The 11,898-nt window shown below is 46.2% G+C and overlaps 2 protein-coding genes across 6 annotated transcripts in view; one reads left to right on the top strand and one right to left on the bottom strand.

Moving 5' to 3' along the window:
• The window catches only part of LOC138981497 (octapeptide-repeat protein T2-like), a 17,632-nt gene extending 7,421 nt beyond the window's left edge, over positions 1–10,211 (top strand). The window contains 2 exon segments of the mRNA XM_070354441.1: positions 8,083–8,317; positions 9,861–10,211. Coding sequence (XP_070210542.1) covers positions 8,083–8,317; positions 9,861–10,211 — 586 coding nt within the window.
• LOC138983238 (plexin domain-containing protein 2-like) overlaps positions 1–11,898 on the bottom strand; it is a 108,904-nt gene that overhangs the window by 50,953 nt on the left and 46,053 nt on the right. The window lies entirely within an intron of this gene.

Below are 11,898 nucleotides of genomic sequence, written 5' to 3'. Positions count from 1 at the left end.
CAGGCGAGCCCGCTTCCTGCGGGTCTGCCGTTTCTCGCCCACCATCCTTCGTTCTCTGCTTCGTGCTTTCTAATGACGGCGGAATGGACGTGTGATGGAAAGGCAGACGGCGTGAAACAGGGCGCACAATTGACTCATTTATCACCAAATTGTCCCACACGTTCGCATCACCGCGTCATCAACGGCTAACTTTGGCCAGGCAAACGAGGTGCTATGTCAGCCGATCTCCATTTCGTAACGATCGACGGAGCGGGTCGAATTTGCCCAGAGCACAGTCTGGTTTGTATTGCCATCCTTCTATATGAGCTGCTGTCAAAATGGATCTGTGCGTCGTGTCATCAGTAACTGGACCTACAATAACGGAATTGGGGACGTTTTCACAGTGTGGGAAACTCCTGGTGCTTTGTCAGTGTGGCTCTGTAAATACATTCCGGGGCGTAAACAAACTGGAACCGCTATAACATCACAAATTTCTATACTTCCTTCGCAAAATATGCTAACATCCACGAGGATGGCAAACCAAAAGGCAGGCTCAAACGACTATCACTTCTGCAAAATTTCTTCTTTCATTATATTCCTCCAGTAACTTCAAATGCCACTTCATGCTGACCTTTTATTTGATCAAATAATGGCAGAAAGTAATGTGGAAACTGAATCCGAAAGCGACCCTTTCAGTGGCAACACCGGTCAGCATGATCTAAGGGCGTTCAACCTGAAGCAAGCAGGCCCGATGGTTTTTCCGGCAGAATGAAGACGCAAGGTTGATGGACAAATTACACAGTGCACTCTGCATTTCTGCCCTGGCCTTTAAGCATCGAAAGAAGGCCAGTTTTTCAGAGAAACTTCCTTCATCGAATTCCCGCAAAATCTCGGTGAAACTTTTTTCTTTCAATGTTCGTCTAGAATTGATCCACTTTGAGAAATTAAAGCTAAGGGGTATCTTCCGTAGAATCTCCTGCAACAGATCTTTTCTGTCGATAAGATCTTCTCTTCTCGTATAGGCAGGGAATCGGGAAAATTAGGAGAAGGAACCACGGTGCATTCTTCGACCGAAAAACATGTCGTCGGTTGTCTTCATTTAGGCGTATTGTCTCCAAAATCCGTGGCGTTTCGTTCGATTTGTCTACTCCCATACTCTATCCCCAACCCTTTTGCTTTACGTGCAAAACAAAGCAAAACACACCCAACAACACATACTTGGGGACAGTTGGTCTCCTTTCTGCTCACTCAAGACAGCAGTTTACCTCTCCGAACACCCTTCCTTTTCTCCTCTTTTTAACTTCCACATAAAACTTCCACTGCTGATGCTGGGCCTTCACTCTCAAAAACGGAGTGTGGATGCCTTTATGACATGCATATGGCGGGGTTCAAAAACAAAGTTCAACACACAAAAGCCCACTCAGCCAAAAATTGAATGTGAATTGCGTAGTCAATGTACGCAGAAGAAGAATATGCTGGGTCTATATAAGTTATGATACGCAAAGATCGAGGTTTAGGTCGTTGGTTAACTTATTGGGTAGAAAAGTCGAATGTGCAGGCTCTTCAAAAGACGAGAGAATGAGAATCCTACGTCACAGCTGTCACCGGAAATCTTCCTCAAATCCAGCGAGGTAAAATACCAGACTGACAATTCCACACAAACACACACACAATAGTATATTTGTACCATAGTTCTGACACCCTTTGCCAGTCTGTATGCCAGAATCATGAAACTACTTGACTGAAGCATCAAGCAAAGAGCCTTTTAATTCAGTGACTACAAAACATCATCAATTTTCTGGTGAGCACGCCTGCCAGGTGTTGACATACTCGCGACATTGACGTAGTGAGGTCAATGAGTGGACCCACAGCTGGAACAGCGCGCCATGACCCGACTACACTAATCACCCAAGGCTGGCCGGATTGTTGGAGGGGGTGGGGGCGTGTTCGGTTGCAAAGGAAGGCCACAGAGAAATTAAGGATTGAGATGACTGCATCACAATACCGCACTCGGGTATACAAAATATCGTTTCGTGACTGCTTCACCAGCCACGCCCGGAGTACGCAAATGACTTGTGTTGACACACCCGGATAAAGCTGCTCTTTTGACCCCCTTCAGCTAGAACTTTCTGAAGCTTGCTTAACAAAGTCCGTATCACGCCCTTGGTAGTCATGCGTGCAATGACGCACATGCTCTGTAAGCTGCTCTTTTGTTTGTTCGACGGTTTGTGAACTTGTCACCTGACTTTATCCCTCTGAGATAAAAGCAGGGGCGGATCAGTTGCTTTGTAAGGGGGGGGTGCACTTTGAATCGAAAGTGAATGTGATGGGCGCGAAGCGCCCGAATTTGCTAGGGGGGTCCGGGGGCATGCCCCCCCGGAAAAATGTTTGGCTCAAAGAAGCAAAATGGTGCCATCTGGTGCCATTTGAACTTATAAATGGTCATAGAATCAGCTTTCCAAAATTTTTATTTTTTTTTGCTGGAGGGGGGGGTGCACGTGCACCCTGTGCACCCCCCCTCGTCCGCCCCTGAAAAGGGCAGGCGTAGGGGAAGGGATTTCTACGTAATGTCGCATTAAGACAGTAGCGTCAACCTTTTGTCACTTCATGAATTGGCAAGTTTTGGCCGTAAATAGGATACGTGTACGGTACGTTCGGAATGTTACTGTTTTCAATCAATCAATCAATCAATATGAAGCTTATATAGCGCGTATTCCGTGGGTACAGTTCTAAGCGCTTGTCGAAGAGTTGTCAACACAGGACTAACAAAGAAACTAACATCTACAGACGGACACGAACCCTATCACACACTAGCAAACCCTGATAAACATACAACAAACAACTGTTTAACAACAATGTACACATCAATAGCTAGGTCCAAACAAAATAATATTAAGCACGAAGAAAACACCTCTCACAGAGCACAGCACAAGAATGTCTTTTGGGGCACAACACATCACGTCGAACATGAAAGTCGCAGCCAGCTACGGGAAGAACTGAGTCTTCAACCTACTCTTGAACGCGTCAAGAGAGGGGCTCTGGCGAAGCTCAAGCGGCAGGGAGTTCCAGACGGAGGGGCCCGCGGAGGGGAATGCACGCTGACCAGCAGATGCGAGTTTCGAGCGAGGGATGTGAAGGCGGAGAGGGTCAGCAGCAGAACGAAGGGGACGGTCGGAGGGCTGGGTGTTTTATGTTCTTACGTTTTATGTTGTAATGCTGTGATACACTACACCCGAGTTTCTCGTCTTAAGATAATAAAGATTTCTCTGTCTATGTTTTTGTGTCGCTTTGAGTAGCGTCATGTCTTAATTCCTGATATGTTATAAGCATTTTGTTGTAACAAGATACCACGCCAGTACGCTGTGAGCGCGTTTGAAATTCTTTTTCTTATGCTTCTGTTCTTGGCGACAAAAATAGCATCAAAAACAAAAGTCAAGTCTGAAGATTTATTACAGCCTGCGGCCCTCTAAAAACAACGAACCTCCATAACCACGACCGTAGAAAATATAACCATACAACTTAATACTGCCACGAACAAAATATGAAATTAAAAAAATTAAAAAAATTAAAAAACATGCAGGAGTACAATCTTGCAAATGTAGAATCTATTTATCGGCAAAAAGAAATAATAAACAAGAAGGGCAAAGCCCATACGACTCACATGCTTGACTTTGACCTTTACATGACCTTGACCTTCAGGGTCAAGGTCAAATAACTAAACCTAGCAATGACATCATACACTAAGAACTGCTTTACACATTTTTCCTACCAAAATACATGTGACCTTGACCCAAGGTCAAGGTCATCCAAGGTCATGCAACACAAAGCTGTTAATTCAAGACATAGGAAGTACAATGGTGCTTATTGGCTCTTTCTACCATGAGATATGGTCACTTTTAGTGGTTCACTACCTTATTTTGGTCACATTTCATAAGGGTCAAAGTGACCTTGACCTTGATCATATGTGACCAAATGTGTCTCATGATGAAAGCATAACATGTGCCCCACATAATTTTTAAGTTTGAAACAGTTATCTTCCATAGTTCAGGGTCAAGGTCACTTCAAAATATGTATACAATCCAACTTTGAAGAGCTCCTGTGACCTTGACCTTGAAGCAAGGTAAACCAAACTGGTATCAAAAGATGGGGCTTACTTTGCCCTATATATCATATATAGGTGAGGTATTGAATCTCAAAAACTTCAGAGAAAATGTGAAAAATGTGAAAAATAGCTGTTTTTTAGACAACATTTATGGCCCCTGCGACCTTGACCTTGAAGCAAGGTCAAGATGCTATGTATGTTTTTTGGGGCCTTGTCATCATACACCATCTTGCCAAATTTGGTACTGATAGACTGAATAGTGTCCAAGAAATATCCAACGTTAAAGTTTTCCGGACGGACGTCCGGACGGACGGGGGGGACGGACGGACGGACGACTCGGGTGAGTACATAGACTCACTTTTGCTTCGCATGTGAGTCAAAAATTTAACTAAATAAATAAAATTACGGAAATAAACAGATCCTATTCGGGGAAAACAAATCATCATCCCTCCTGTGTTTATGCATTATTGAGTTAGACATTGGTTATCAAAACAATCCTGTTTGTCACAGTATCTTGAATAACCACACGCTTTTGCCGACAGCTTCTTAAAAAGAAAACAACAACGAGAAAATCTGTGGGTAAGATAGAAAATACGAAAAGTTTTAACCTGACCTAGACTTCGATGAAAAAACAAAATGACAAACAGCTGAAATAGCAAATAATACATTAACAAGAAGGGCAAAGCCCATACGACTCACATGCTTGACCTTGACCTTTACATGACATTGACCTTCAGGGTCAAGGTCAAATAACTAAACCTAGCAATGACATTATACACTAAGAACTGCTTTACACATTTTTCCTACCAAAATACATGTGACCTTGACAAGGTCATCCAAGGTCATGCAAAACAAAGCTGTTAATTCAAAACATAGGAAGTACAATGGTGCTTATTGGCTCTTTCTACCATGAGATATGGTCACTTTTAGTGGTTCACTACCTTATTTTGGTCACATTTCATAAGGGTCAAAGTGACCTTGACCTTGATCATATGTGACCAAATGTGTCTCATGATGAAAGCATAACATGTGCCCCACATAATTTTTAAGTTTGAAACAGTTATCTTCCATAGTTCAGGGTCAAGGTCACTTCAAAATATGTATACAATCCAACTTTGTAGAGCTCCTGTGACCTTGACCTTGAAGCAAGGTAAACCAAACTGGTATCAAAAGATGGGGCTTACTTTGCCCTATATATCATATATAGGTGAGGTATTGAATCTCAAAAACTTCAGAGAAAATGGGAAAAATGTGAAAAATAGCTGTTTTTTAGACAACATTTATGGCCCCTGCGACCTTGACCTTGAAGCAAGGTCAAGATGCTATGTATGTTTTTTGGGGCCTTGTCATCATACACCATCTTGCCAAATTTGGTACTGATAGACTGAATAGTGTCCAAGAAATATCCAACGTTAAAGTTTTCCGGACGGCCGGCCGGCCGGCCGGACGGACGGACGGACGGACGGACGGACGGACGGACGGACGGACGGACGACTCGGGTGAGTACACAGACTCACTTTTGCTTCGCATGTGAGTCAAAAATGCAAATAAAGTCTGATGCTGTGGACAGGAAAGGGAGGTCACCTCTCCAAAGTATCATTCAGTTGGTTAGGGAAAGATCTATAAAGGCTAGCCCCCAAATTGAGACTGCCAGAGCATCCATTTTATGCTTTCCTTTCAATCTGACCTGGCAGGCGGGGCTGGGCGAGGTCGGAGTTTTCCTCATAAACGATCCCTGCCAATGTCGGCCTTTGGGGACCAGTGGCCGTACACAATGACCCCCACCCCCTATCATCCTTTTCCCTAATCCTCCTTCATCATCTATTTCTGGCCCGTGACGGTGGCAGTACAGAAGACACGCCGCCCCTAAACAGCGCAGTCTCTTCACGGATGCAACTCCAATGCGGACTTGCAAAGGTTGGCTGCAGCCGAGACGGACAGACGAGGAGGAGGGTTGAACAGGATTGACGCAGAGGACAGGGGACCTGGGCTTAATCCTGTATTGATTCAGCGCTGGGGCTTTGGCCGGGATACGACTAGTCAGTCAAAGGGGATATTAAAGAGAATCACAACGCTTTTACACGTGGCGATGCTGCACCATTTCGTGGCCTTACCCCCAGTATCCCCCGCGCGCGACACTAGGGGAACGCTGTCTTTTCCTTAGGGGGAAAGGACAGTCTGTTCGTATACTCCAGTATAGACCTGTCCACAGAAGCAGGAGCGAAGGAGACTTATTACTGTTTCATGAATAATTCCACGGCAGGCCTGGGAAGCCTGTGTTCTGCGGAGTTAAATTCAGCACCAGGGAATATTCTCGCTACTCAATCCTGTCGCTTCCGATTCAGAAAACTAGTAAAAAGCGAAACTGCATTTTGCCCAATCACCACCCCCACCATCCTCCACACACACCTCCCGCCCCTAGAATCACAGAAAGGCTGCGACGCCACAGAACCCGCATGGCAAATTTATCTTGCTTCTTGTCGAGATTCGATCAAAGTGGAGACTTCAAACCCAGTTAAAAATTCTGATGGCTGGAACTCCTTGAGAGGTAACTGGAGTCTGCATTTACGACCCATGATCTAGGTCAGCCTACATCTGTCTTGGTATCTCTGGTCACACACTTAAAACTCCCAAAAAATAGTGCGTTTTTTTCTGGTGGCTCGCTGCAGTTACGTTAAAATCCGATAGAAAGGATATAGCATTGCAGTCAGTCTGGGTGATTGACCAGGTCTTAAAAACCGCTGTGCGAGTAACACCGTATGTTTAAGAATCAAATGACCAGTTTCCCCGAAAGCGGCGTATGGCTGCCTAAATGACGGGGTAAAAACGGTCATACACGTAAACGCCGTGGGAGTTTCAGCCCATGAACGAAGAAGAAGAATCCAATGACCAGTGTGGTCACCTATATTTTTTTTATTACAGATAGACACTGTGTGGTTCCCGAGGATGTTATCCACTCTGTACAATGAAATTTTCCACCTTTGAACACATTTTTATGTAACCAGTTGTGAACAATGTGTGAGATACTGGATATAATTCCACAACAAAAAGTAGCATACATGGTCCACACTAAATAGCGTTTACAATGTTTGCTACTTTTGCCAGTAGAATGCTAACAACTGGTTACAAAAATAAAAGTGTTCAAAAGTTGAACACTTCAGTTTAGAATGCAACACCAAAGAGACTTTCAATGTCCATTAATCCTACATACACACACACAAAAACCAAGGACGACAAACGAACAACAAATTAAAACTGCCGCCTCTGAGGACAGCTCAAATAGGACGATGAACACGTAAAACCGTAGAATCTTTTCGGCAGCATGGCTTCTTTTGTCAAGAAGACAAGAGGACATGTTACACACACCCCTCCTCCCACCCCCTAGTCACATGGCCGTTGCAAGGCGTGCTGCTCTCAAAAAGGATGGTGGTGGTGGTGGTGGTGGTGGGGGGGGCACAGTCCTTCCCATACACATATCTCAGATCGGACCTGACTTTTACATTGGATAAGAACGTCCCTTGACTTGGACATACACCACAAATCAAGGTCCTGATTGCTTCATGTGCAGTGATCATTATCTGTTCATGAATTGCTTTCAAACATGACGACAGTGTCCGTTTAGAAAGTAATTCAATCCCTCTCTACACAGAAGGCACCAAGGCTGTTGATTGTTGGTAAGCGTGCAAGTGGAGGTATCAACTTATCCCATGCAAAAGCCTGAGATGGTGAGTCGGTTTTCTTGGACGAGAAGAATAGTGCCTTTAAGAGAAGAGGATAATGGCGAGGGAGGGAAACAGAAGAGAAGAGAGGATGATGGCGAGGGAGGGAAACAGAAGAGAGGATGAAGGCGAGGGAGGGAAACAGAAGAGAAGAGAGGATGATGGCGAGGGAGGGAAACAGAAGAGAAGAGAGGATGATGGCGAGGGAGGGAAACAGAAGAGAAGAAGAGAGGATGATGGCGAGGGAGGGAAACAGAAGAGAAGAGGATAATGGCGAGGGAGGGAAACAGAAGAGAAGAGAGGATGATGGCGAGGGAGGGAAACAGAAGAGAAGAGAGGATAATGGCGAGGGAGGGAAACAGAAGAGAAGAGAGGATGATGGCGAGGGAGGGAAACAGAAGAGAAGAGAGGATGATGGCGAGGGAGGGAAACAGAAGAGAAGAGAGGATAATGGCGAGGGAGGGAAACAGAAGAGAAGAGAGGATGATGGCGAGGGAGGGAAACAGAAGAGAAGAGAGGATAATGGCGAGGGAGGGAAACAGAAGAGAAGAGGATGATGGCGAGGGAGGGAAACAGAAGAGAAGAGAGGATGATGGCGAGGGAGGGAAACAGAAGAGAAGAGGATAATGGCGAGGGAGGGAAACAGAAGAGAAGAGAGGATGATGGCGAGGGAGGGAAACAGAAGAGAAGAGAGGATAATGGCGAGGGAGGGAAACAGAAGAGAAGAGAGGATGATGGCGAGGGAGGGAAACAGAAGAGAAGAGAGGATAATGGCGAGGGAGGGAAACAGAAGAGAAGAGGATAATGGCGAGGGAGGGAAACAGAAGAGAAGAGAGGATAATGACGAGGGAGGGAAACAGAAGAGAAGAGAGGATAATGGCGAGGGAGGGAAACAGAAGAGAAGAGGATAATGGCGAGGGAGGGAAACAGAAGAGAAGAGAGGATGATGGCGAGGAAGGGAAACAGAAGAGAAGAGAGGATGATGGCGAGGGAGGGAAACAGAAGAGAAGAGGATGATGGCGAGGGAGGGAAACAGAAGAGAAGAGGATGATGGCGAGGGAGGGAAACAGAAGAGAAGAGGATGATGGCGAGGGAGGGAAACAGAAGAGAAGAGGATGATGGCGAGGGAGGGAAACAGAAGAGAAGAGGATGATGGCGAGGGAGGGAAACAGAAGAGAAGAGAGGATGTTGGCGAGGGAGGGAAACAGAAGAGAAGAGGATGATGGCGAGGGAGGGAAACAGAAGAGAAGAGGATGATGGCGAGGGAGGGAAACAGAAGAGAAGAGGATGATGGCGAGGGAGGGAAACAGAAGAGAAGAGGATGATGGCGAGGGAGGGAAACAGAAGAGAAGAGGATGATGGCGAGGGAGGGAAACAGAAGAGAAGAGGATGATGGCGAGGGAGGGAAACAGAAGAGAAGAGGATGATGGCGAGGGAGGGAAACAGAAGAGAGGATGATGGCGAGGGAGGGAAACAGAAGAGAAGAGAGGATGATGGCGAGGGAGGGAAACAGAAGAGAAGAGAGGATGATGGCGAGGGAGGGAAACAGAAGAGAGGATGATGGCGAGGGAGGGAAACAGAAGAGAAGAGAGGATGATGGCGAGGGAGGGAAACAGAAGAGAAGAGAGGATGATGGCGAGGGAGGGAAACAGAAGAGAGGATGATGGCGAGGGAGGGAAACAGAAGAGAAGAGAGGATGATGGCGAGGGAGGGAAACAGAAGAGAAGAGAGGATAATGGCGAGGGAGGGAAACAGAAGAGAAGAGAGGATGATGGCGAGGGAGGGAAACAGAAGAGAAGAGAGGATAATGGCGAGGGAGGGAAACAGAAGAGAAGAGGATAATGGCGAGGGAGGGAAACAGAAGAGAAGAGAGGATAATGACGAAGGAGGGAAACAGAAGAGAAGAGAGGATAATGGCGAGGGAGGGAAACAGATGAGAAGAGGGTAATGGCGAGGGAGGGAAACAGAAGAGAAGAGAGGATGATGGCGAGGGAGGGAAACAGAAGAGAAGAGGATGATGGCGAGGGAGGGAAACAGAAGAGAAGAAAGGATGATGGCGAGGGAGGGAAACAGAAGAGAAGAGAGGATGATGGCGAGGGAGGGAAACAGAAAAGAGAGGATGATGGCGAGGGAGGGAAACAGAAGAGAAGAGAGGATAATGGCGAGGGAGGGACACAGAAGAGAAGAGAGGATGATGGCGAGGGAGGGAAACAGAAGAGAAGAGAGGATGATGGCGAGGGAGGGAAACAGAAGAGAAGAGAGGATAATGGCGAGGGAGGGAAACAGAAGAGAAGAGAGGATGATGGCGAGGGAGGGAAACAGAAGAGAAGAGAGGATGATGGCGAGGGAGGGAAACAGAAGAGAAGAGAGGATGATGGCGAGGGAGGGAAACAGAAGAGAAGAGAGGATGATGGCGAGGGAGGGAAACAGAAGAGAAGAGAGGATGATGGCGAGGGAGGGAAACAGAAGAGAAGAGGATGATGGCGAGGGAGGGAAACAGAAGAGAAGAGAGAATGATGGCGAGGGAGGGAAACAGAAGAGAAGAGAGGATGATGGCGAGGGAGGGAAACAGAAGAGAAGAGAGGATGATGGCGAGGGAGGGAAACAGAAGAGAAGAGGATGATGGCGAGGGAGGGAAACAGAAGAGAAGAGAGGATGATGGCGAGGGAGGGAAACAGAAGAGAAGAGAGGATGATGGCGAGGGAGGGAAACAGAAGAGAAGAGAGGATGATGGCGAGGGAGGGAAACAGAAGAGAGGAGAGAAGGGAAGATCATGGAGGGAAACTAGTGGAGGGGATGACTCAAAAGGGCAGGTCGCCTGACAGCGAGCCAGGATGATATCCCCCAATCCTCCTCTCATAAATCACACGCTGGACGGCAAATATCGACAAGGCAGCGAGCAGCGACGGGCACCATTCAGTCCCCTGAGCGCATGGAACTGGTGAACAAACCGTTCGCAACCCTTGCGAATGTTGTCTCGTACTGTCTTCCGTAACTACTGGAGTGCCAGAGCGCAAAGCAATAACGGAGGGCAAGGTCGGGGTGAGGGGAGGGAAGAAAAAGAGTATTCTGTCCGGCTTTTTAACCTATTTACGAAGAAAAGAATTGAGAGCATACCTACTAATCCCACAAGACCAGTCCTGGTTTTTGACTTTGATCGATTAAGACCACAATGCAGAAGAGAGACCACCAAACATGGCGAAACATGGATGAAGAAATCAGTACGTGCAAACAGTATTGATTCGATTTATTCTGACAGAATTTGTTTTTCATTCCCTCTGTGTGGAACCCAAAGAAGCGTACACGGAGAAGAGAAGCGCACTAACTCGATATACTCATTTGATCTCGTACATTATCAGACGACACATACGAAACTGTGGACCTTGTTAATATATCTGTCACGACTGGAGGTGAGAGAACTGTTCAAATATAGTTTTGTATACCGTTTCTTTTCCACTCTAAATATGGTCCTGGAGCTTACAATAAGCTGCCAACAGGATTATTGATCGTCTACGTGCAAATAGGAATCATGCATATCTCTTCAACTGTGACAATGAGTCGAACTTACATGTAACGATTTTAGCCAGAGTATTACTTCGACAAATCATGGCATTCACGTTCTGCGCTCATTGTAAAGTCTTGGACTGCCTGAATGGTTTTGTCAGTTCCGAGAAATCCACCATTATACTGACAACAGGTAATGAACATAAACTTGATGGCTGTCCTAGATTTTAGCGCGCACTATGAAAACCTGAATCTATATATATATATATACGACTTGTGTCTGTGTGTGTGTCTGTTCGCGATGCGCGGCCAAGGTTCTCGATGGATCTGTTTCAAATTTGGTGGCCATATTCAGGTACACCCGGGACACAACCTGGTCGATGAGATATTTCAACACGTGCTCTCAGCGCGCAGCGCTGAACCGATTTTGTTTTTTTTGTCTGGATCCACTACCAGTAACTCTTCCTTATCTTCTCCAGTGTTTTCAGCGTTTACCTCCCTTCCTTCGTATGGCGCGCGGATATTCCCATTCCGTTACTATTTTTAGAAGGTCACTGCACGTTACTATTTTTAGAAGGTCTCCAGTGTTTTGCG

Source organism: Littorina saxatilis, linkage group LG12 (genome assembly GCF_037325665.1).
Source record: "Littorina saxatilis isolate snail1 linkage group LG12, US_GU_Lsax_2.0, whole genome shotgun sequence".
In the NCBI taxonomy this organism is placed as follows: Eukaryota; Metazoa; Mollusca; class Gastropoda; order Littorinimorpha; family Littorinidae; genus Littorina; species Littorina saxatilis.
This window is presented reverse-complemented; position numbering and strand designations above follow the sequence as displayed.